Source organism: Cryptotermes secundus, unplaced genomic scaffold (genome assembly GCF_002891405.2).
Source record: "Cryptotermes secundus unplaced genomic scaffold, Csec_1.0 scaffold548, whole genome shotgun sequence".
NCBI classification, from domain to species: domain Eukaryota; kingdom Metazoa; phylum Arthropoda; class Insecta; order Blattodea; family Kalotermitidae; genus Cryptotermes; species Cryptotermes secundus.
This window is the reverse complement of record NW_019732380.1, coordinates 1,561,126-1,586,797: the sequence shown is the minus strand read 5'-3', so window position 1 is coordinate 1,586,797 and position 25,672 is coordinate 1,561,126. Positions and strand designations below refer to the sequence as shown.

General features: G+C 41.4%; 1 protein-coding gene across 2 annotated transcripts in view; it reads left to right on the top strand.

Annotated features, from left to right (window-relative positions):
• Nucleotides 1–20,166, top strand: part of LOC111867640 (beta-1-syntrophin) — a 196,017-nt gene extending 175,851 nt beyond the window's left edge. For both annotated transcript variants that reach the window (XM_023857657.2, XM_023857655.2), the window contains exons 3-7: nt 12,240–12,457; nt 15,030–15,187; nt 16,870–17,048; nt 17,669–17,865; nt 19,114–20,166. In XM_023857657.2, the coding sequence (XP_023713425.1) occupies nt 12,240–12,457; nt 15,030–15,187; nt 16,870–17,048; nt 17,669–17,865; nt 19,114–19,206 (845 nt within the window). In that variant the 3' untranslated portion in view covers nt 19,207–20,166. The remainder of the gene's footprint in view (nt 1–12,239; nt 12,458–15,029; nt 15,188–16,869; nt 17,049–17,668; nt 17,866–19,113) is intronic.
• The last annotated feature ends 5,506 nt before the right edge of the window (nt 20,167–25,672 follow it).

The window sequence follows — 25,672 nt, the reverse complement described above, 5'->3', positions numbered from 1 at the left end:
AAATTGAGTCACTAGTCCAAAGCCCGTCTATAGTCACTGTAGCACGTGTCAGTACACACGCTGTATGTACCACCAATACGGATACTACTGTCATGAAGCGGGTTTGGTCAAAGTATTGATTGAAATTGTAATATTTTGAAGGTTAGTAACACGCTTGAATGGTTGGCGGCAGGTTTCATGAATTAGGGGAGCTTACAAGAAGCCTTGAACATGTTACCTCAAGTAGTAACGCTTCATTCTTGTATTCCGAAGGCGTCCGGTTCGAGTCTCGACCGGAACATCGTTTATCCTGGCATTTATCGTCGTTTTCCCGTGTCAGTCCACCAAAATTCCGTAGTAGAACCTGAGACTAGTTCACGATCGTTTCCTTCCACATCCTTTACAATTCATTGTTCCCTACCATTCAACATCATATTATACAGGGTGTTCTAGAAGTCAGGAACTATGGATAATATTGTATTTTTAACGCTGATGTTACAAAATACGCTTAATAATTCCACCACACACAGAATTTCTTCCACACATTCGTCTTAACTTGGTTACATTAACCACAACTGCGACAAAGAGACGATATATGTATATTGTCAGTGGTTCCAGGCTTGTGGGACAGTCTGTAGTCCGAGTTACTGACAGAATTGTTAAGTAAACCATAATCAAACAAATTAAGAAGCCTTGAGTGCGCGTGTTGTCTGTTAATACCCAGTTGTAATTAATTATGAGTAGTTAGAGTTGGCAGTCCGACGCGTTTCTTCAGAGTTTCATGGTCTGTTCTTAAATGTTGAAATCACATGCCGTTAGTTAGTCACTTCATCTTTCTCCCATGTCTCGTCTACTCCCGAATCCCCCTCTGTTTTACATCAGAACAGCTCAGAACTGTATCCTCTATTGTCATTGTGAAGGAGAGTTTTGTGGGAAAGGGGTGCTGGTCAGCCCAGTGTTTCGTGACGTTTCCGTGACCAAATGTTGCTTAAAGTTATCAGAGGCCTTGCTACACACTAGAACCTGTAGTCAGGTGCCCCGCTGTAACAATGCCATATGCACAGCACAGAAGTGCATCCTGGCTTCCCATTAATTCCGTATCTTTCGGTTCCCGTCTCGTGTATACACGCAAGAGCGTTAAGTACAGAACTATTATTGGCAAACTTTTTTCTTTCTTTTTAAGGGATATTAGATTAAGGTTTATTGAGAACAAAGGTGTGTGGAGAAGAACAAGAGAAGTGAGGAAAATTCACGTTGAAGAGCTTCATAATTTTTGCAGTTTTTTTACGTTTTTTGGATGTTGGCTGTCGCCCTGTTTTTAAACGTTTATATTATGTTTGGTTTATGTATTCTTTATTGTAATTATTTATAATTTTTTACGTTTTTACTTATGTTATTTTTCACGTTGTAGTCTTCTGGGTTGTGACACCGTGTAGTCTTATAGGCCGATACCGATATTTCGGATTAACATGCATCCATCATCAGCTTCGATCCTGAAGACGGAAGCAGCTTGTTCAACCAAAACGTTGGTATTCTTCTGCAGGGTCACACTAAGTCGCCCAGAAGACCACTAGGTCGCGGATGTCAAGGAGATATCAAAGGATGTTATGGGATCGCACAGTAATTTTACGTAGAGTGGAAATGACAGTTGAAGGAAATTTGGTGATATAAAAATATTTTTTTTTGGCCGATAAAGATAGCAGACAGTCACAAGAAACCCCTCGCTATAGAAAGGGTATTGCCACGAGAGAAGAAAGGTTAAGAAACTCTGATAAAGAGTGAAATATTCGATAGAAGATAGGGGTCAAGAGTTCTACCCAGAATTCCCAGTTTACCTCCAACACAAGGCGCAGTTTTATACTCGGATCCTTGCCTATTTATGTTGTCAGTTTCTGAAGACTTCAACTTTAACCGGAAACCATAAATATCTGTAGGAAATTTATCGTGCTTTTCTTCTGTGCGCAGTTGAGTTTGTAATCGCAGCTGTTTCTCAGAAGAGAAAGAATCTCGCATGTCCGTACGCGACCCCTTTTGGTTTCTATGATTAGAAATATGTTTGCCGTTATTCTCAAGCTTTCAGGCTTAAAAGGTCGAAACATACCGGCACATGTTGAATTTTTGACATGTTCGCCGGTTTACATAAATTATTTTCCGGTATGCCACCGGCTATGAGGGTTACCCGCTCTCATATCCAATTTACACCGAGGGTTTCTTCCCCTAAAACATCCGGCACGTGAAGTCTCCATGTTGTGCGTGAAGTTTTACCTCACCTCTCCCATACACTTTCGTAGCGTAATGCTGAAGCGGAGCCGTACTTTATCCTTGAGTTATGATGTACATTATGAAAATTTCGGCCTTCTGGGTTGTGACGTCAACAGTGGCATGAAGAGGGATGAAGATTTGGTGATAACCAAGATAGGCCTGTCCTCGTTTCTGAGAACCACTGCTGTAGATGAGTACTCGGGCACCTTCATGTAGGCCAGTACTACTTGAAAGGATTCTGACGATGGTGTATACTGTACTTCTTTTGGACTTCATCCATCGTCTGGTATGTAAAAGACAAAAGATCACGACGTTTCAGAGACTGGATCTGTCTCCGTCTTCAGGTTGGTAGGGAAGGATAAACCTACTCAGTTGGGCCCGTTAGAAAGAGCTAGTCTCAATCACTGGTCCCTACCCACCTGAAGACGGAGACAGATCCAGTCTCCGAAACGTCGTGGTCTTTTGTCTTTTACATACCAGACGATGGATGAAGTCCAAAATAAGCCAAAAGAAGCCAGTACTACTGTCTTTCTGACCCCACTGGGCGCTATACAACTTATGGAGTTGAAATGGCGTTGTTACAGCCGTGGGTGATTTTAATGGAACTTGTTATTGGAGTGAGGATAGCGTGTTGAGGGTGCTAGTGCTCTCCCAAAGGCATACAGCAAATGCCTGGATAGTTCATTTTATTCCATAAGCAATTACAATTCCCCGTCCTCCCCTGCTCTTCGTTAACCATATTTTCGAAATTCAAATTATTCTTGTGGTTTACGACCACCATAGGCTCTGTCTGATGAATCTGCATTCCCGGCTATGTTAAGGGTAAACAGTTATACACAAACTAAACAATCTACCTCGACCCCCCTCCACGATATATACAGGGTGTCCCAGGAGGAACGGTCATATTATCGGTCATTCGAAGCAAAAAAGTGTATATATACATGTGTCCTGTTCGGAACGGTTTCAGAGATAGAGCTATTTCACTGTACAGTTCCAAATTTGTTGATAAGAGAGACATATTATGTACTGTTTCCGATACCGGTCTTTATTTTTCAAGGGAGAGAGTAGGTAAAGTTTACCTAGAATAATACATTTTCGAAAATTCCACCGTCAACAACAGCGCACTTTGCAACTCGTGTGAGGACATGGCGTGTTGGTTGTAAAGTTTACAGTGTACAATACACTGAAATAGCTCTATCTCGGAAACCTTTCGGAATAGGACAGATGTACATATATATATATTTTTTGCTTGGAATGAGTCAAGAATGGCGGAGCTATACCTCCACTTCCAACTACGTATTCATGCCGTGGTGCTTAATTAATTAAGAGCACGGAAAACTTAGGATAACTAGTCTCTGGACCAAGATTTGAACCCAGAATATCCCGGATATGAGGCAGCAGGACACTCCACTCTATAGCGTTGTTGGGACGAGCCCTTCTTCAGAAGCCAAATCACGTTTAGCCGTTGCCTTTAATGGAATCCGAATGTTTGTTACCATACTCACAAGATCGCGCCACTGGTCCCTGTGCTGAGTGATGAATCCAGTCCACAGCCTCCCTCATTATTTCTTTGAGGTCCATTTTAATGTTTTGCCTAGATTGGCCGATGTTATTCATCACCGGAATATCTTATCACGATGGACATCACCGAATTACCAAAATAATATTTCAGCAACTCAATGGGGGCCTCTCTCTTAGACTTAAAAATATACATAAATTTTTAGCCTACCTCCCTTGTTTTAAAATAAAATAAAATAATTCTTATGAGATCAAATTTCTGTCTATATATCCACTGTCCAATTTTTGACGTTTTATGAGGCTTATGAGATCACCTTGCTGTCTGTATGTCTGAGTATCCCCCTAATTTTTTTCTTTTCGATGCCGCCTGTGTCGTATCAAAGTAAAGTAAGCGTTTAGTTCTTCCCAGAACTCTCTGTATTTTAAAACGTTGGACAGTTTCTACACGCATGACACTAACCAGTGGGTTATACCTACTCAGATACGAAGAGGAAGTTCCTGATTTATCGATACAATTGTACTTGTGATGACGTAGTTACTGGTTCCCATTTAAATGCAGTTCGTATCGCCAACGTGTGGTTACAGGCCAGTATAGCCGGCCTCAGGGCCGAGAATTGAACCTGTGGTTCCTACCGAGTGGATGGAACATCCGTATACCGGCAAGCGCTTGAATGAACGTTTCGGACGTAGGGGCAGGAACACAAGAAGCGGTAGGGCGCGCATCATGGCTTCGCTTCGTTTCTGGGGATTGATGAAGAGTGGCTTAGGGTAGGGTAAAGTCTGTCAGTAACGTATGGGTTTACTCCACATAAGAGCAACCTCCCAAGCCTGTAGTATTAGTGCGGGGTTGGGCTTCAGATAATGTATTGCCACGTTTCTGGTGTCGCCCAAGATCAATAGAGCCTTTCCTTCCACGAGAAGGCAACAGCAGGCAGCAGGCCGTGACACAGGGAGGAAGATGTGTTCCCCAGCCCCGTCCATTGAGGCTTTTGTGTTGTAGAAACTTTCTACACGGGAGTAATTGCTATACTATTAATCTTTATGGTCAGACAAAGTGTTCTGTTCTCTTCCATATACGCACTTAGTTTGTGCTGATAGATTACATGCACGAACTGTTGCAATTACTTGTATTGTACCAACGCTGTATGAACTGTCGGTATAGCGACTGGCTACGCCCTGGGCGATCGAGGAGTCAGATTTCGAGTCCCGGTATGGGTAAGAATTTTCTCCACAGCGTCCAGACCGGCTCTGGGGCCCACCTAGCCTCCGATCCAATGGACATCGGCGGTAAAGCGGCAAGAGCGTGAAGCTGACCACTCATCTCAAACTAGTGCCGAGGTTAAGAAAATGTGGATCTATACATCCACTCCCCCATACTGCTACATGGCGTAGTGCTTAGTTAGTTAAGCACAGGGACAACTTTACCTTATGAGTATTTTGTTGCTTCGTGTCTGTTTAAGGGTTGCTGCACACCAACTGCGTCAAGACAAGCATCAAGACATGAGACAGAAGAGGCAGTCTTGCTTCATTCGTGATTCGTCAACATGAAGCTGACGTCAGCATCATGACTCAGACCGGTGCGCTGCGGTTTTCATAATCTCATTCGTTTCAACTGTGCTCCTTTCTTTGCGTCATGTCGCAGACATCGTGTCTTGACTGTTACATGTCTTGCCGCATGCCGGTGTGCGGCCTACCTAAGCGGGCATTTTACTGTGATTTGTTAGCGCCCTGAAGGTAGTAGAAGCAACCGACAGTTTGGTGGGGGAGTTGAATGTATATGGGGTCCTGTAGGCAGTGGAAACTGGCCGCCATTGTAATCACTATAATGATACCGTGAAGGCGGTTAGCGATGCACTGTCACTGATGTAATGTGTGAAAATAGGGGTATCAGGTTCCTGATTGATCGTGCCAGTGTTTATGCTATCCCTTTGAAGCACGAATCTATTCAGAATGGTATTTAAATATTCAGTTCCTACATCACAGGAAACACTGCCTCCGCGTTACAAAAACCTTCCGCTTTATGGAAATAAACGCTGTTTATTATGAGAATCGTAAAACGCAGGGGTTTCCAGTTGGTTTGCTATACACATCATAATATGTTTTTTTTTCCTTGGCACTACAGTCCCAGTGGGCTTAGGAATACCTCCATGAACTTCTCCGTTCACTTCGGTTTTTCTAGATCTTAGACATACGGTAGGACTCCTTGGGCGGGTGATCAGCTCGTCGCAAGGCCTCTACCTGTACACAAGCACAGAAAAACGCACACAAACATCCATGCCCTGAGTGGGATTCGAACCCACGATCCCGGTCCAATACCTTCTACACCTCACCGTCTCACCTGTATTCCGTCATTCGCTTTAGTATCCTATACCTTCTTACACCTCACCGTCTCACCTATATCCAGTCATTCGCTTTAGTATCCAATACCTTCTACACCTCACCGTCTCACCTGTATTCCGTCATTCGCTTTAGTATCCAATACCTTCTACACCTCACCGTCTCACCTGTATTCCGTCATTCGCTTTAGTATCCAATACCTTCTACACCTCACCGTCTCACCTGTATTCCGTCATTCGCTTTAGTATCCAATACCTTCTACACCTCACCGTCTCACCTGTATTCCGTCATTCGCTTTAGTATCCAATACCTTCTACACCTCACCGTCTCACCTGTATTCCGTCATTCGCTTTAGTATCCAATACCTTCTACACCTCACCGTCTCACCTGTATTCCGTCATTCGCTTTAGTATCCAATACCTTCTACACCTCACCGTCTCACCTGTATTCCGTCATTCGCTTTAGTATCCAATACCTTCTACACCTCACCGTCTCACCTGTATTCCGTCATTCGCTTTAGTATCCAATACCTTCTACACCTCACCGTCTCACCTGTATTCCGTCATTCGCTTTAGTATCCAATACCTTCTACACCTCACCGTCTCACCTGTATTCCGTCATTCGCTTTAGTATCCAATACCTTCTACACCTCACCGTCTCACCTGTATTCCGTCATTCGCTTTAGTATCCAATACCTTCTACACCTCACCGTCTCACCTGTATTCCGTCATTCGCTTTAGTATCCAATACCTTCTACACCTCACCGTCTCACCTGTATTCCGTCATTCGCTTTAGTATCCAATACCTTCTACACCTCACCGTCTCACCTGTATTCCGTCATTCGCTTTAGTATCCAATACCTTCTACACCTCACCGTCTCACCTGTATTCCGTCATTCGCTTTAGTATCCAATACCTTCTACACCTCACCGTCTCACCTGTATTCCGTCATTCGCTTTAGTATCCAATACCTTCTACACCTCACCGTCTCACCTGTATTCCGTCATTCGCTTTAGTATCCAATACCTTCTACACCTCACCGTCTCACCTGTATTCCGTCATTCGCTTTAGTATCCAATACCTTCTACACCTCACCGTCTCACCTGTATTCCGTCATTCGCTTTAGTATCCAATACCTTCTACACCTCACCGTCTCACCTGTATTCCGTCATTCGCTTTAGTATCCAATACCTTCTACACCTCACCGTCTCACCTGTATTCCGTCATTCGCTTTAGTATCCAATACCTTCTACACCTCACCGTCTCACCTATATTCCGTCATTCGCTTTAGTATCCAATACCTTCTACACCTCACCGTCTCACCTGTATTCCGTCATTCGCTTTAGTATCCAATACCTTCTACACCTCACCGTCTCACCTATATTCCGTCATTCGCTTTAGTATCCAATACCTTCTACACCTCACCGTCTCACCTGTATTCCGTCATTCGCTTTAGTATCCAATACCTTCTACACCTCACCGTCTCACCTATATTCCGTCATTCGCTTTAGTATCCAATACCTTCTACACCTCACCGTCTCACCTGTATTCCGTCATTCGCTTTAGTATCCAATACCTTCTACACCTCACCGTCTCACCTATATTCCGTCATTCGCTTTAGTATCCAATACCTTCTACACCTCACCGTCTCACCTGTATTCCGTCATTCGCTTTAGTATCCAATACCTTCTACACCTCACCGTCTCACCTATATTCCGTCATTCGCTTTAGTATCCAATACCTTCTACACCTCACCCTCTCACCTGTATTCCGTCGTTCGCTTTAGTATCCAATACCTTCTACACCTCACCGTCTCACCTGTATTCCTTCGTTTACGTTAGTATCCAGTCGCTTTCATACTCACCGAGAACTCGTCCTTACCGATTAGATAGACAGCGGTGTGTAAACCTGGCTGTCGTTCCTGAAGTTTACTGCCTTTCATAAAGAACTGGACGTAGGATTCCGATAAAATGACACAAATTGAAAGAGGGAACGGGTACACTAGTATGGGAGTCCAATATAGAGATGCATGTCGCTGACTCTTCATCATAAACACTGGAATCAGTATCGCGCGTGCACTTTTACAGCTAAAGCATACCGAAATATGAATCCGTCGTTACGACAGCCGAACATAATTTATGCTCTCTATTATAACACATCCTGATTGTTCTGTTTACCAGAACTTCCTGTTCCCCTACATTAGAAGTCTATCGACGTTTCGGATGCACGTATCACATCCGACGTTAAAGTCGATGAGTGAGCCAAGAAATAAACCGAGAATAGACAGCTTTCATGGCTGACTCTTCTCAGTCCTGAAGATGGAAGCGGTATATCCCTCTGAAACATCGGTATAATTCTTCCGAACTACATGGTGCTACAACCAAACTGTTATAGTCTTCTATTCAGCACCTTTGCTGATTTCTGACTGTCCTTTCTGTTGTCTGGAGTCCAGCCGGTTGTTGCTACTCCAGTTTTGTGAATTAAAATACAGACAAACGCTGTTATAACGTCGTTCAAGTACCGGAGAAATTAAAACGTTAATAACGAGTGACGTACAAACGGATGAATGTATGAAATCAGATTTCAAGAAAAAATATGTAGGATCATTTTGTAGAACACTAAAATTCACTTTAAATACGAGATAAACCTTACAGTACATACAAAAATTATAACTTTGGTGATATATACATATTTTATCGGGTTAAATGTATATATTTTCTGATGGTATTGAGCTGTGCTTGCCACATGCTTTTACGCTGGTTTCCTGCTCGGTTTATTGTTCGGCCGTGAAGATGGAGGCAATATATTCCTCCGAATCATCAGTTGAATTTCAACAGATAGACGACGTTATATCCCAGAAGAAAGTACCCTTCGCAAGTACGGCTGTAAGAACTTCAAATCCTACACAGTTCCTCTGTCCTTAATGCTCCCTGATGATCAATAAAAGCAGTTTCAAACGGCTTAAAAGTAAGTTTGTAAGCATATTTTCTAGCTCCCCCCCCCCAAACGGAAAAATCCTGGCTGCATCCATGATACGGGTATTTGAAAATGGTCGGCATGGCTTAAGACGCAGAAATTAACGGGCTGAAGGGAATTGCATAATGAGAAGCTTCATAATGTCACGTGTTGGGTGGTACGCGTGACAAAATAACGGGTTTTAGATCGCATGATTGGATTTATTGGCACTTCGGCTACAGTCTCTCTTAGTTACAATCAGTATAGCGCTATCGCTGATTTACACAATTTACAGTTCACCGTTAAAACATGCGCTAGGATTCTCAGTCTTCACTAGTCGTATCCTGGTAACGGAATTAAAAGAGTCTCACTGTGACTAAATCCTTTAATCACACTAAGGCTGTGGCCACACGAGCGCACAAAATGCGTCCGTTGTAACGAACGTCGTGACGTCCGTTGTGGAAATAAACAGGAGAGGCGAATGCTACGCTTTCTTCTGGCTCCATTGCAGACAAAAAACTACGCACCACATTCTGCAACTGTGTGCTGTCCTCAGCAACGTCCGTCATAAAGTACGTTCGTTGCAACGGACGTACCTCGTGCGCTCGTGTGGCCCCAGCCTAAGTCTTCACAGGCCGACTTCTAATTCTTCTTCAACTACGAACTTCCCGTGGCTATCTCGTACCGACAGCCGAACTCAACTGCCGGTCCCGTTCTCTCAACTCAGAAACTAGCACTTCAGATCACTATGAAGTCGTCTTGCCATTTCGTCTTCAGTCAATCTGTCCTCCCTATGTCCTAATCTGTATTCAACTGCTTCAAGCAAATGTCAAAGTCAAAGTCACATTGCGACTGACGGTCACTCAGTCAGTCTTGCTGTCGATCCCCATCTGGGGCTCGTGACCAGATATTTATTACTGTTTTACAGTTATGGTCTTGTTATTGTGAGGCGCCCTCTCTGACGAGAGGACGGGTCTGTCTTTTGTTAGAGTCATTGTCTGCAGTAGTAAGTCATTTGTCATAATGTAAAAGATATTTACATTTTACACATTAAACATGTTAAAAAAGTATATAAAATATATACAGGGCTTCTGTCAGTCCAGGCCCAGCACAGTAGATTATACCCTATTTCTAGTAGCTTCCGCTACAACAGCAGCCTAGTCACTTGAACGGTCGTATGCTTGACCGCCGCAAAGTATGGGAGAGATCAGAAATGTATACACAATTTTCAGACCGAACGTATGAAGGGAATAGACTACATAGAAAGAAAGTTATAGGTTAGGGGATGGTTTTGATAGTGAAATAGATCTTAAAGAGCTGGCGTATAAGATGTAAACTGAATTTATCTGGCTTATGATAGGCTCAAGTGGCTGACCCTTGTAAACATGGTAATGGGCCTTTCTTAAAAGGATGGGACTTTCTTGCTTGGCTGAGTTGTTGTCTTCCCAAAACGGACTCTGCTCTCCCTGATTTTTATCGCATTTGTGTTTCTTCGCTCATCTTTGATCTTGTCTGTACTCCTTCCTCCCTTATACTGATGTGTCAGACTCTGTACCTATTCTTATTTACAACTGTAAAGTATGACTGTCCACACGATCGCTCACTGAACCCATGATTTATGTATCAGATTCCCTTTTGACCGTGTTCCCCTTGTACGGTGTTATTTTTGTTTCCACTGCGTTTTCACGCACCTTTATCAGTCACGATCCCTGTGTAAGCCCCACATTCATCCCGCCCTCCAGTCACTCACTTCTATCTGAAGCTTAACGCATATTTGTATATGCATGGATGACGCTGATAAGAGCTTGCCAAACAGTCTACCGATTGCATCGATTTTAGATCACAGCTATAGCTAGAAACATCATCAACAGACCTTTTATATTATCTATCTAAAAACATCTTTGAGGGTACGCCATATTCTGAATAGGGAACTTTACGGAAGAATAGCCCTGTGTGTTGAACGAGATGTCTGATATGGCGATTTCAGTTCGCATCTGTTTTGAAAACACGATCTAGTAACTTCCTAATGACGTAACTATCCACTTCACTATTTGATAACGACGCTCTTCTAAAGGGTTGGAACTTAGCTGGATAGTTACAAATCTTAATAGAATATTCAGAATTATTAGGTTTTTGGGCTTTGTCCATCGTCCGATGTGCTGAAAACTATAGAGAACACAACGTTTCAGAAACTGGATCTCTTTCCATCCTCAGGTGAGATGGGAGACACGTGCTCTGTTGGGTCCCTTAGGAAGAGCTAACCTCAATCACTGGATGATCATATTAAGGAGGATGAAAGGGAAATGTAGCATGCATGAGAGACAAGGAAAATATTTACAAAGTCCTAGTACCTACTACCACTCGGCGCTACAGCCCTGGGTGAGCCTTGGCCTCCTTTCAACCAGTCTCCAGACCAATTCGTGCTGCCTTAATAATGGACCCACGCATGATGACCCGAGGCTGGTTGTTAGGTTTCTGAACAAAATTATTTTTACAGGATAAGGTTGTAAGCCTCATGCCCAACCCCCAACCTGGAGGACCAGGCTGGGGCCACACGAGAGCACAAAATGCGTCCCTTGTAACGAACGTCGTGACGTCCGTTGTAGAAATAAACAAGAGAGGCGAATGCTACGCTTTCTTCTGGCTCCATTGCAAACAAAAAACTACGTACCGCATTCTGCAACTGTGTGGTGTCCTCAGCAACGTCCGTCATAAAGTACGGTCGTTGCAACGGACGTACTTCATGCGCTCGTGTGGCCCCAGCCTTAGTCTGGACTCTACCCTTTGACCTTTCCGGCATGGGTGACTACCAGTAGTTAAACTACCGCCGGCATAGCTCTGCAGGTCACAGAGTCACGCAAGCCCCACCACCACGACAAGGTGGAGACACCTTTGGGGGGTACAAAGTCCTAGTGGAAAACCTAAAGGAAAGAGACACATGGAAGATTTAGGTGCACATGGGAAGATAATTTTAAAATGAATCTTAAACATTGTAGGATGAGAGTGTGCAGATTGGATTAGTCTGGCTTTGGATAGGGACCAATATCAGATTGTTATGAACACGGTAATGGAAATTTCTTGACTAGTTGAACAACTGTTAGCTTCTCGGGAAAGACTCTGCTACATGGAGTTAGTTGGTGTCATACGTTCACAGTCTGAACTAATAGCTTGGATGTTTTCTTTTAACAGAAAGTCGAACGCTGGAGCTGCATTCGCCAGATGGAGTACACAGCTGTGTACTGCGAGCTTCAGACCCCAATGAAGCGACCGCCTGGTTCAACACCCTACATTCGGCACTGAATGTGTTAACCACGCAGGCATTGCAGGAAGCGAACAGAGCGCTGGGAGCTGTTCTCGGGGAGCTGCAGCACATAGGCTGGCTGGCACGGAAGTCTGCCTCCACGGAGGTAAGTGCAGTTGTCCCGCGGTTAGCGATGTTAACTGCTTCCAAGACGATCAGGGGTTTAATTTTGACTCTAAAACATAGTTTATAATATTTAAACGATCAATCTTAACAAATACACGTTATGGGAACATAATGATGAGCTGGGATTGCTAAGTTGGTATAGCTACGGGTTTATCGGCCGGGGTTCGAGTTTTCTTTTCTTCACAGTATCTAGACCGACTCTGAGGCCCAGTGGGTACCGAGGACTATTCCCCCAATGGTAAGCAGCAGGAGCTTGAAACTGACCACTCACCTCTATCTAGTACCAGAGGTCAAGAATGGTGGACCTATACCTTCATTTCCCAAACTGAAGGTAAAGTTGCCCCTGTGCTTAACTGATTAAGCAGTATGCCATGAAGACGTGTAGGGGAGTGGGGTTATAGGTCTACTGTTCTTGACCTCGGCAGTAGATTGAGGTGAATGGTCAGCTTCACGCCTTTGCCTCCAGGGAAATCCCTTCCGGTATGCACTGAATAGGCAGAGTGGGCCCCAGAGCCCATCTGGACGCTGTGGGGAAAATAAGTATCTTGACCCTGCCGGGATTCGAACCCCGACTGTCCGTCTCATAGTCCATCACTATGTCGACTGAGCTATCCCGACTCCCTCACATTCAGTAGAGCTTGGGGAAGCAAAAACGAAAAAGGAAACATGTCTTGGTTACTCTGTGCGACTATCCGTTACATTACTTGGGATATTTAATTTTAATTTTTCGAGTAATACACGACAGCTTAAAGAAATTTTGCAAAAGGGGCAGGGATTTACACTGTAATGGATTATTTCGTTTTCTTGCAGTTATTACTTTTTATTGATACAATTAAGATGAACATTATAACTTATCAGCATATTCCAGACAACACCAGGTAGATCAGTAAATATGTATCATATAGCCTGGGATAAGGAGCCGGGGTAGCATAGTCAGTATAGCGACTGGCTACGGGCTGGTCAGCAGAGAGGCCGGAGTTCGAGTCCCTGTAAGGTCAAGAATTTTCTCTTCTCGAAGTCGTCCAGACTGGCTCTAGGGTCCACCCAACCTCCTATCCAATGGGTAGTGGGGGCTCTTTCCCCGGGGTTAAAGCGGCCGGGGCGTGAAGCTGAGCACTCAACTCCAGCTAGTGCCAAGTTCAAGAAAATGTGGATCAATACATCAACTCCTCCATATGCCTTCATGGCGTAGTGCTTAATTAGTTAAGCACAGGGACAACGCTACCACAGCCTGGGATTTGACTCAACATTTAAATCTATAAAAGTGAAACATGGTTAAAAAAATATTTCCTGCTATTCAGTAAAATTTCCATTCTGTGTTCTGTGTGGTAGTGAAGTTGAGTATGATGTTTTTCCTTCAAGATAAATGGCGTCTTCAGTGTTCACTCTGCCTCTTTCCTGCCCACCATCATTGTAGTCTGTGTTGAAACCACTCTCCCAAAACTGCCAGAGCACTGAAGAGAATGAAATAAAACTGGTGTGACAGTTGCCACTGAGGGGAAAAGAATTTGAGCATCCTCTGCAGTTCAATGGGCTATTAAAATTCTTCAGTCATAAATTTGAAATAATGGGGGGTAGTAATAGACTAATGTAATGACAGCATACCGTCTCCATCTTGTATAAAAATGTGTTACTCCCTTTTGCCTATGTCCCTGTACGTAGCAGAGTAAGAGGATTTTGATGCAACTTCCCAAGCCAAAACTAATGGCCCTCAAGGGACAAGTATTCTCTTTTAATGTGCAAGAAATTTGTAATAATTGATTCAAGCACAGGAGATTTGATATAAATATTTCTGTTTCCCCAGAACTGAGAACTAGACCGTGTGCTCAGTTGCATTTGCAACATTTATTCTGTTGTTTCGTTTGTTGAGATTGAGATTCCAAGAGTTGTCACTATGAAGATTACTGCCTCCTGGGAACATTTGTTATGCTCTGCCAGATTAGATGGCAACGTCCCAGTTGACAGCAATCTTCATCTACGTCTAACTGTATAAAGTATAAAACCTGAGGAAGGAAACAGATCCATTTTCCAAGACTTTGTATTTCCTAGTCTCTAGAATACCAGAAGATAGACAAGTCCAAAAACCCAGTGAGTCTGAATATTATACACCAATGTTAGAACCCTTTAGAACAGTGTTTCTCAACAGCTAGGCCGGGCATCAATGTTAGTTGGCCCTCTTCTTATGGAAAAAAGAATTTACTGGGCCATGGTCCAACAAAGAATGAGAACCACTGCTTTAGAATCTACTGAAACATTCTGATTAGTTTTATCATTCAAACATCAGCAGTTCAGTACAGTATTTTTAAACCTCAAGTTCAAATCATTATCACAGCTGAACTTTGCATGCTTAACTCCTTGTGAATGCAACTTTGTATATGTTGAAAACATGAAACACATTTATTTCTTCGTGTGGTAAGGAAAAGAAAAAGGCTATGGCTCTCAGTTACACCACTGCTACACGAAGAGATATAGTTGTTGGTCTTGTGTCTGAATTTTGAACCGTGAACAGAGTAGGTGTTTATAGATAGTGATTTTCATTTATCATGTTGCAGAGTGGGCGGGTGAATTCAGAAAGCAGCGATGATCCTGAACGTTGGCAGTCAGTTTTTGCAGCCGTTACAGAGAGAGAGTTAAGATTATATGAATCTGCACCTTGGAGCCCAGAAGCTTGGAGTGCCCCTGTTGACACATGTCCCCTTCTGTCCACAAGGTTTGAATGCCATAGCATTTTGATTACAATGCAGTTTAAATTCGCATGGGGGGGTGGAGTCCAGCTGGGTCCAATTGGCATGTCAGCCACTGACTGGCCTATTGTACCTGCCCCGGGTGATTATGATGATGGAGAATTTGGTGGAATGAAGATTGCCAGAGAAACTGAAGTACTTGGAGAAAACCTGCCCCATCGCCATTTTGCCCACCACAAATCCTACTTGACCAGATCTGGGATTGAACCTGGGCCAGCACGGTGGGAAGCCAGCGACTAACCGCTGGAGCTATGGCGTGGCCTTACAATACAGTTATGCATTAATGTGACACATCTGTTATTCTGTTTCTCTGCATAAGATTTTACACAGTTCAGGGTTGAAAAGAGGGAAGATTGGCTGCTTCATGATGTACAAGAATACAGCAGTGGGCCATAGAAAGCATGATTAGGAACAGTACATAGAAAATAATGTGATGTTCATCACAAGGGCTGGAACATTGCGGCCCAGAAGTACGTAATTGGTTTTCCCCAAAATATATGTCTGTATACATTTTGTATACTCATTAGAAGTGCGTTGTAATTGTGGTAAAAGGTGAAAGGTAAAGCTATCCCTGTAACAGGCTGTGAAGACCCATTGGGTTGTGAGATGTCGAGGCTCCCACATTTTCTCTGGACCAGTGTTTCCCAACCGCCGGGCGACAGCCTGCTACCAGACCCTGGCATCAATTATACCGGGCCCTGTTCTTATAGAAAAAAGAATTTACCAGGCCACGGTCTGACAAAGGTTGAGAGCCACTGCTCGAGACAATTGGCTCACAGATGGCAGTAAGGTTGTCAGTATTATGTGCCAGCCACACTTTACCCCCCAGGAAGATTCCTGGTATTCATTTCTGTTTGAGGCTGAGTTGACACCTGGGCCGTAATGCAGCTGGAAGGACTGGGCAAATTGGGAAAAAAAAGCCACCTTATCAGGACTCAAATCCCATGACCTTCTAGCTTGTAGTATAGTGCCTCAACCAACTACACTACTGTGCGCCCCGTTGTATTGGTGTGCACATTTATAACATAGTGTTTAGTGAGACTGATGATATGCTTATCTGAGCAGACAACCTTATGGAAGGAAATTCTTGTTTTGCAGCAGCATCTGCGGTATGGCCATCACTGGTTCCCTTTGTTTCTGTATTTAGCAATGTAGTACCAACATTCACAAAGTTAGTGATGCATTTATACCTTTAGGTAATGTGATATAATACTTCACAAGACAAGAAAATCAGCTGTCTTTGTCTGGCAAGAAGGGGCTTATTTATTAGTTTATTGGCCAACCCATTACATATCTGTCTTCCTTGATGACTGAAAGAAGAGACAGAGTTAATTTATGTCCTTGCTGTGAGAGCAGAGGTCCTGAACAGGTCCCACAGAATATAAAAATGTTTTGATTGTACTTCAGAGCCGATTAGTATAGAAAATTTTCTTTTTTTATGTGAAGATGCTTGTACGACATCAATACACTTGTCGTAATATTCTGAATTTGATTTTCCATTGTGTTCATGTGTTAGTATGTTATGATGTATCATGCATTAATAATTTATCATTCTGTTTAAGACTGCTGCTATCCCCACCAGTTGACACAGCACTATTAAATAAATGAAATTATCATATAGTACAGTAATATGTTTCTACTGTTGTAGATTGGTGAGCTCAAGCCGACAGACAGACATGATAACTTTCAGTGTACGCTGTGGAATGCCTGAAGGAGTTGTAACTCACCATCTGCGTGCTGAGACACACCGTGACCTTGCAAACTGGGCACGAGCTCTAGTACAGGGTAGTCACAACTGTGCCCAAACCCAGCGGGAACTTGTCTGCCGTGAGTACAGTTTCCACATGAAGAAGTTTCCAGCACAAGTTTTTACCAACATAAATAAAAATCTAGGCTCATTTTTTATGAATTCTGTTTGTTGTTAGTGCTCTTCCAGATAAGTTGGTTATTTAAAAACGCTGTCAGTTTTGAGACTATACAGTGTCATCGAGAGGATGATTAATGATTATGGAGTAGCTGATGGTATGAGAACTGTCATGGGAAACTGACATACTTGGAGAAAACCCACACAGATCCTATAGGAACTGACCTGGGATCTAATCCATTCTGCATGGTGAAAAGCCAGCGCCTAACACATTGATTCCATAACATAGCCAATTTTATCCTTGAATGATTTTGCTATTTTCTGTAGGTGAAACAAACACCACTTATATGAAATCTGATGGTATCACAGCAGTGAGAATTTAGTCTGGTCTTCTGTGTCATGACACCAAGTAGTCTAAGCTGTTACCACTTGGCTGCAAATTATATATATGTTGGCCTCAGAAGTACTGCTAACTGCATAAATTTGCAAAACTGATTATGCATTAAAGCATAAAGTTCATATAAGGCATCTAACATCACTGCAAACAAAATACAGTTGTCTTTTTAAAATGCTGTCTGTGCAGGCTGCTTATGGCAGGGACAACCAGCGCAGCTGATACTCCATTATGAAAATGGATTTACACTGATGGAGGTACTGAACACCTTAACAAGGCGTGAACCTAGAACTCTGTGGAAGTTCCCATTTGAACGGTTGCGAATGTCTGCTGATGATGGCGCCCGATTACTCTGGCTTGACTTTGGTGGTGAAGAAGGAGAGATGGTGAGTTTCTATTGTCAGATTTAGGTTGACTGAAAGTGCAGAATGGTGATTGTATTCCCAGCCTTGAATGGGTTGTAGGATCTAAGGTGAATTCACCTTTCATGAGCACAGTAGAGTGTAGTTAAAGGTGAGCTGAATTGCCTAACCCTCCAGAAATGCTTGACATGCTTATCAGGACCCAGTATAGGTATACCTCCTTATGAGTGAATGAATACTTTTATTAACTCCATTACAATTTAAAATATGCATTGCCTAAGTTTGACTCCATGGTCCTGCACCTTGGTATCCCACTTAACATTAATTCTTGAATAGCAGTAATATTATAGCCTAAATATGCGTGAATCACATCACCTTTAATGTAAAAACCCTCTAAATGTTACTGTTTCTTCTAAATAATTCCATTTTAAGTTGTATATGTAAAGTTGTCCCAGTGTTTAACTAATTAATTATTATGCCATGAAGGCATATAGGGGAATGGATGTATAGAGCCACATTTTCTTGACCTCAGCACCAGATTGAGGTGAGTGGTCAGCTTCACCCCCCGGCTGCCTTACGCCTATGGAAAGAGCCCCTAATACCCATTGGATATGAGGTTGGGTAGACCCCAGAGCTGGTCTGGACAATGTGGAGAAGAAAAAATTCTTGACTCTACCGGGACTCAAACTCCAACCCCTCGGTCATCCAGCCCATGGCCAGTTGCTATACCGACTGCACTATCCTCACTCCCAATAAACTGTTACTTTCAAATTGGAATATGGCCTGTGCTTCAGTGGGAAAGATTAAACTTGTTCACTTGACCAGAAAAAAAGTTTTGCACTTCTTTGGTGTCATTTTGTGCAGATTATTGCTGTGATAAATGCAAAAGGCAATGGAAGACAAGCCTAATAGTAATATATATATTATAATATTACATGTTATGGACTCACAGGAGATGTAGTTATATCTCGTCAACATTAATCATCAGACATCCTGAACATGTTCATACATTTACGACAAGTGGGAAAGGAATAAGGAGAAATGAGGGTAGGAGATAAAGAAAGTTTATACAAGACTACCTGCTTGAATTTTCAATAGGCACTTCCCACTAGTATAAGTGAATGCAAACATGTTTAGGAATTCATATTATTTTTAAAGTATAATATAAAAACAATTTTGATAGTTCTAGAATACTGTTATAAGACTATTTATAACCAGTTTGTTGTGTCATATTTCTGAGTTATTACAGTGATTGTGAATGACTGTTTCCAGGAACTGGACTTGGAAAGCTGTCCAAAACCTCTGGTGTTTATCCTGCACAATTTTTTGTCAGCCAAGATCCATCGCCTGGGCTTGTATGCATAATGCAGCTTTATAACTGCACAGTGTCCTTTCAGTGAGTAGAGAATCATACAGACACATTTCTACTCACATTCTGAAAAAATGTAACATTTTTTAAACTGAATCTGGGGAGTTCGATCCATTAGAAAGAGCTAGTTTCTTGAGAGTAGGTCTGTCTGTTGCAACCAATGGAGCTCTTCATAATGGAGTGAACTGCACAGGTGCCTCGTGACCTTTTCACATGAGAATGGAAACAGATTCCGTTTCCAAATGTTGTGTTTCTTTGGAATACTATGATTGTTGAAGTCAAAACACAGTAATCCCAGGACACAGTTCTGATTTGGTAACACCACTGTTTTGGGGGTCTCAAGAGTTGCAGCAATATTATCTTAATTTGCTGCAGAGTATGATAACATGTCATATTAATTGCAAAAAAAAAAAGGGTTTTAAAACTATGGACTAATTAATCCATTTGTTCAAAATTCATGGGTTTCCTTACTTTGTCACGAAGATTCAGAATCTTCCTCGAAGATAAATACTGAGAAAACTAAAATGATGGCTTTTACAGAATGCAAGCAATTAAAAGCAAGAAATGCATTTATGATTAGGATACTGGACCAAATTAATACTTTTAATTATTTGGGATAGAATGAGAAAAGGGTTTGAATGCAAAAATAGTAAATATTTTAAAAATATTAGGAATTGTATGTCAGATTTTCAAACCATCAGTGGTTTCTAGACACGCAAGAATACAAATTTAAAGACCCATTTAGATAAACATTATCATATGGTGGTGAATAATGGTCAGTAAGCTATTGGCAGAAATGCATTTCACAAGGAGGATAGCTGGATGTACAGTGCTGGACCATGAAAGAAATGCCATCCCCTAACTCACATAATAATGGCAATAGAATTTGAGGTTCTCACAGTCATGGTTAGCAAGGCTCATATCTTCGGGGATATAACACCATGTAAAGGTAAAGTTGTCCCTGTGCTTAACTAATGAAGACATATGGGTGAGTGGATTTATAGATGCACGTTTTCTTGACCTTGGCACTAGTTGGAGATGAGTGGTCAGTGTCATGTCTTGGCCGCTTTACCCCTGGTACCCCATTCAGTGGGAGAGTGGATGGGCCCCAGAGCTGGTCCAGATGATGTGGAGGAGAAAATTCTTGACCATACTGGGACTCAAACTCCGACTCAATTGTCATCCAGCCCATAGCCAGTTGCTATACCAACTGCCCTAGCCCAGCTCCCCATAGTCCAGTGAAAGTCATCTGATGTTTGTCTGAAACATTGGTTGAGTTTCAGCAGACTACATGGTGTTATAATCCCAGAAGACTTAACTCTTCAATGAGAACAGAATTTTTCAAAACCATACATAAGCTGCAAAGTAAGGACTGTAACGCCTTGTAGTTTGGAGAAAGCCTGATGTTTCGAAGGAACATATCACCCCCATCTTCAGGACTGAAGAGTAAACCACGCAAGAAACCATCAGAAGAAGGTGGCATATTGAGCTGGTTTGTTTCTTGGTTCACTCTTTCAATCTGAAGATGAAGATATCTCTCTTTGAAATAGCAGGCTGTCTCGAAACTATGCAGTGTTACAATCCAGAAGACCATATTCTGCATATTCACTACCATGGCAACTTCAAATCCAGCATACATAAGCTATTCTGAGTACTTGATGACTGTTTCCAGTAAGCATACATCACAAATATTTTCTGCATATAATGGTCACCCTTCATATGGTAGGGGTATGTGGATTCTTTAACTGTGGTCTTGTATGCATGTGAAAATCTCCTCCTCCAGACTGGTGCCCCATAAATTGGTGGTAATATAGAGTCAGAAAGTTCACAGTATTTTACCTGATCTTGCCTCTGTTAAGGGCTTGAAACTGCAGAAGTCTCCCAAAACACTTGATACAGCTGTTATTGGTAATAATAATCACCTGACATATACAGACAGTGGTGGTTTTCATTTTCCATTTCAGATGCTCCCCAATCTTCACTACATGATCAGTATCATCTTTCAAATGGATGTGTCCTTAAACTTAGGAATATTAAATTGAAGAAAGCAGTTTGTAATATCTAGTTTCAAATGGGAATAAGTGATTTCCATTCAGTATGGGAAAATTAATCTGAATCTTGCTTTACTGTAGTACATTGGCTCTGCAAATTGTGTATTTCATGATGAAGGGAAGGCTCCTTGACAATAAATTCTCATATACCAAAACTGGGTAAAGGAAAATATTAAAATGGCAAGGAAATTATGCTAATGCATTCAGTAATTTAATCTTAACTCAGTTGATTCCATATAGTCCTCAATACATACATCACCAGAGGTGACTCATTAAGCAGTTTCTCACTTAATGATAAACACTTACTGTATCAAATGGAGGTACCTAGTTTTCCATAATGGTGGTGATATCAAATCCTTAAAGGACATGTATATTCAAGTTTTGTGTCTGGCCTGCCATTTCCACCTGAACACTTAGCTAGATATAGTGTAACTTTTTTTTTTCCAATTGCTTCCCTTGGCTGAATCAATGAACCTTGTGACAGTTTAAAAATTCTTAGTATTTCTCATTTCTATGTCTGTGCTACACTAAGATTTTTTATATAAGAAACAAGAAGACAAAAATATGTATGTGGGATTTTTGTGCCTTTGCTGGTGTATTTTATACGTTTGAGAAATGTCTTTTTGTACTTTTCCAGGAGTATCGTTAAAACACTATGATTACATTCATTATCTGCTTCTTGCTTTATACATGAATTAAGAAAGTATAATATAAAATACATCGCTGCCATTGCTTCTATTTAAGAAAGAACGTGTCAGTCGCACAAGCATGCTGTGCTTTTATGTTATAGTTAGATGTTACATGAATTTCGGCCTGAGTGTGGAAAGATGCAGCACTTTCTTCTGATTGGTTTTGTGGTTTAATATTTTGTTTTGTCTTGAGAGACTGAAGTCGACAGGTAGTTGATATTTCAGTAGTGCTAAAAATGTGAAACAGTTTAGGAATAGAGTACATATCAGACATGACAATGTAGATATCATTGAAAAGATTTCAATTGTCCATATCATAAGGTGGCAGTCCAAAATGTGTTCTGTACAGTGTTTTATGTCATGGGCTTGCCTTGCTGTTCAAGGCTGATTAGTGTGGCATATTCATCATTTTCTAACTCAGTGTTAACAACATACATGACTGGAACAGTTTGTTTTAAGTTAGAAGAGTTTAGAATAAGATTACATTTTTGAACCTATATTTTGGAGATACAAAATCGAAGTCTCGCAGATCTGATATTTCAATTGAGAACATTTAGTGGTCATTCTTCTATAAGAAGGGGACCTAACTAAAAATCGCTTCCCTTCAGAAGACAATTTTATATTAAGCATATCCATATATAACGTCTGTTAAATTGTGGGTATAGCATTCCTTGCATATGTAAGGTGTTAAGCTTAAGATTTCTAGATCAGGAAGTTGAACTGAGGAAAAATTCAATTCATGGAGCTCGTATTATCTCAGATTTGGTACAAGAACATGCTCATCTCGGTTTAGAGTAAGTAAATGAGTCACTTCAGGTTGCAGATATCAAGTTTTAGACATCCTCATTGCTAAATATGGTTCAGCCCTGTAATTAAACATAAAAATGAATCCACTTCAGTCAACGATAAATGTTTGTTAAAAGTAATGTATACATATAAATGTTTCAGTATAATGATCGTCCAAAAAAAAAAAAACTCTGTGGCCTGTAATCCACAAGTGAACTATACTGACTGACCGACCGCCACTGGTCGGCGAAGTTAGTGCCAACTTTTGCAGATAGAGGGTGTCATGTGGTCAGCGCAACAGGTCCCCATGGCCGTTGATCTCGGTTTTCTAGACCAGAGCCGCTATTTTCTTAAAATAACTCCTCAATTATCCTCACGAGTCTGAGTGGACCCTGTTGTATGATGATCATCAGTCTTTTAAAGTCTTCTATAGAAAACTTGACTTGCGACCTGTGTGAATCATTTCTCATTGGTTTTTGTGTTTTCTCAACCATTTCTTTTGATAATATGAAACTGGCTAAATATTAAGTTAAAATGAATTGCTTCACCTTCATGCGTATAACATTACTGGGACATTGTTATTAGGAAATTGCCATAACATGAAGTGAATCAATAAGTTAATCAGTTCAACTCCTGCTTGTAACATGAAGGTAAATTTTATCTTGATATACCCAATGTAAATACATTGCTCATTTTAACTGTAAGATGAATACTGTGACTGGATTTTAAAATTCACATTTTCAGATTTTCAAATATTTATGAAATGTAAATTATTTTGGAATAACTCTGGATGCCAAAAATAAATGACACCAGATTTGCTTAAACTTGTATGAATACAAGTATTAGAAAACTTTTATCATACAACAATGCATAATATAACAAAGTTCATAAATATTTTGAAATATCCATCAGAGTTGCAGGTTTTAGCAGTATGCACCTCACATAATAATTTGTGTGGGGGGGGGGATATCCCAAATACCTGAGCATTTAAAGATTTCATATCTTTAATTTGTTCAAGTTGGTGAGATTATCAGAAATCTTTCCATCCACCCTTGGAGTCCTGATGAGTGCTATTTTTAGTGTTCTCTGTTACAGTTTCAACTTTTAATAGTTATCAACATTTCATGGATTAAGCAAAAACTGTCCCCATTTTAAATATATTTCTGAAGTTATTTCTGAGTCTTATAATGACTCTCACCCTTTATAAAATGAAGCAAAATCTGAAATATGCAGTTTTCAGTTTTGGCTGTAGAAATGTGACTATCCCAGTTTACAAACAAATTCTTTATCCCTATATTAGACATTCCAAAAATTACTTACATTATCATAGGCTATTGCACAGTTATAAGGTTTCATGAGAATGAAGCAATTACCTGTGTTTATGTCAAACTAAATTTCAGGTTGTGGGGTTTGTTCTGTGTAGAGCCTGTTTTGGAGATGTCCCTTATTGGTAAATTTGTTCAGAATGTTCAGAATTCTCCTCTTACTATGGTAATATACAATGAAATTGGTTTATTCACACGTCATTAATATGCTTTTCGTTGGACCTAGAATCAAATTCACAATAACAGGGATGAAAAACCATGAGGCTGTGGGGCAGAAACATCTTACACAGACTTTATAAACACTATTTTGCTTACACATTATCAGTAATGCCTTGAATACTGGGTGACAAGACTGTTTACATTTCTGTTTCGATTTATTCAGTACTTCGTTAGTATGGTGCACTGACAAAGTACTATCTATGGCTCTGCAGTCCTTTTGTTGGATGTTAGCCACTTTTGCAGTTTCTTAATTCTGTACACAGGTGGTAGGACTCCTTGGTCAGGGGATCAGCCAGTCGCAAGGCTGCTACCTACACACAGAACAACACAAACACAGAATGCCTTGAGTGGGATTCGAACCCACGATTCCAACGTTCGAGCGAGGAAAGTCAGTTTATGCCTTAGACCACATGGCCACTGTGATGAGCACTGACAGAGTACTGACCATGTTAAAAGGGGTTCTCCATGCATGATGCAGGGCTTCGAGTTGCTCAAGATATTGCTTACTTTTATACATTATCCTGGATCATGGCCTGAGTCAGTTGAATCCAATCTATACCTTATCTATCTAAAACCCATTTTAATATCACTCTATGTTTATCTGCATCTTCCAAGGTGATCTCTTCACTTGAGTTTGTGACTAAAATTTGTATGCATTTCTTATTTCACTGTGTTCTGCCTATTTTTCTTTCTTTTTCTTTTTTGTATTTAATCACTCTAAGCCTAGGGGTCTAAGGCATGCATTGTGTGGGCTCACTTGGAAGCCAGGGTCAGGAATTTAAATCCCACTCAGGGCAGGGATATATATATATATATATAGAGAGAGAGAGAGATTTTTGTGTGTGTGTGTGTGTTGGGGGGGGGCGCAGGTAGTGGCCTTTTTTTTTTATTGCTAGTGGGGTGGGACTAAGTCCCTTGTACTGTGACCACTTCTGGCCTATTGTACCAGCCCGATGATAGGTGAGGGTGATTGTGGAGCAATTGGTGGAATGAAGATTGGCAGGGGAAACTGAAGTACTCGGAGAAAACCTGCCCCAGCGCCACTTTGTCCACCACAAATCCCACTTGACCCGACCCCGGGATCGAACCCAGGCCGCCGGGGTGGGAAGCCAGTGACTAACTGCTTGAGCTATGGCGCAGCCTAGGTAGAAGCCTTGCAACAAGCCAAAGGAGTCCTACCAAATGTCTCAGATCTCTAGTAAACTGAAGTGAAACGGAGTTTCCTGGAGGTAGGCCAAGGCCCAAATTGGGCTGTGGTGGATTTAAATTATGTGGCAAAAGTTGAATACCAGTTGCTGCATTATTACGTAATTATTCAAACAGTATATTTTATATTTCTGAAGGGACACAATCCTTTTGGAATAAACTTCATTGCATTGTAGGATCATATCT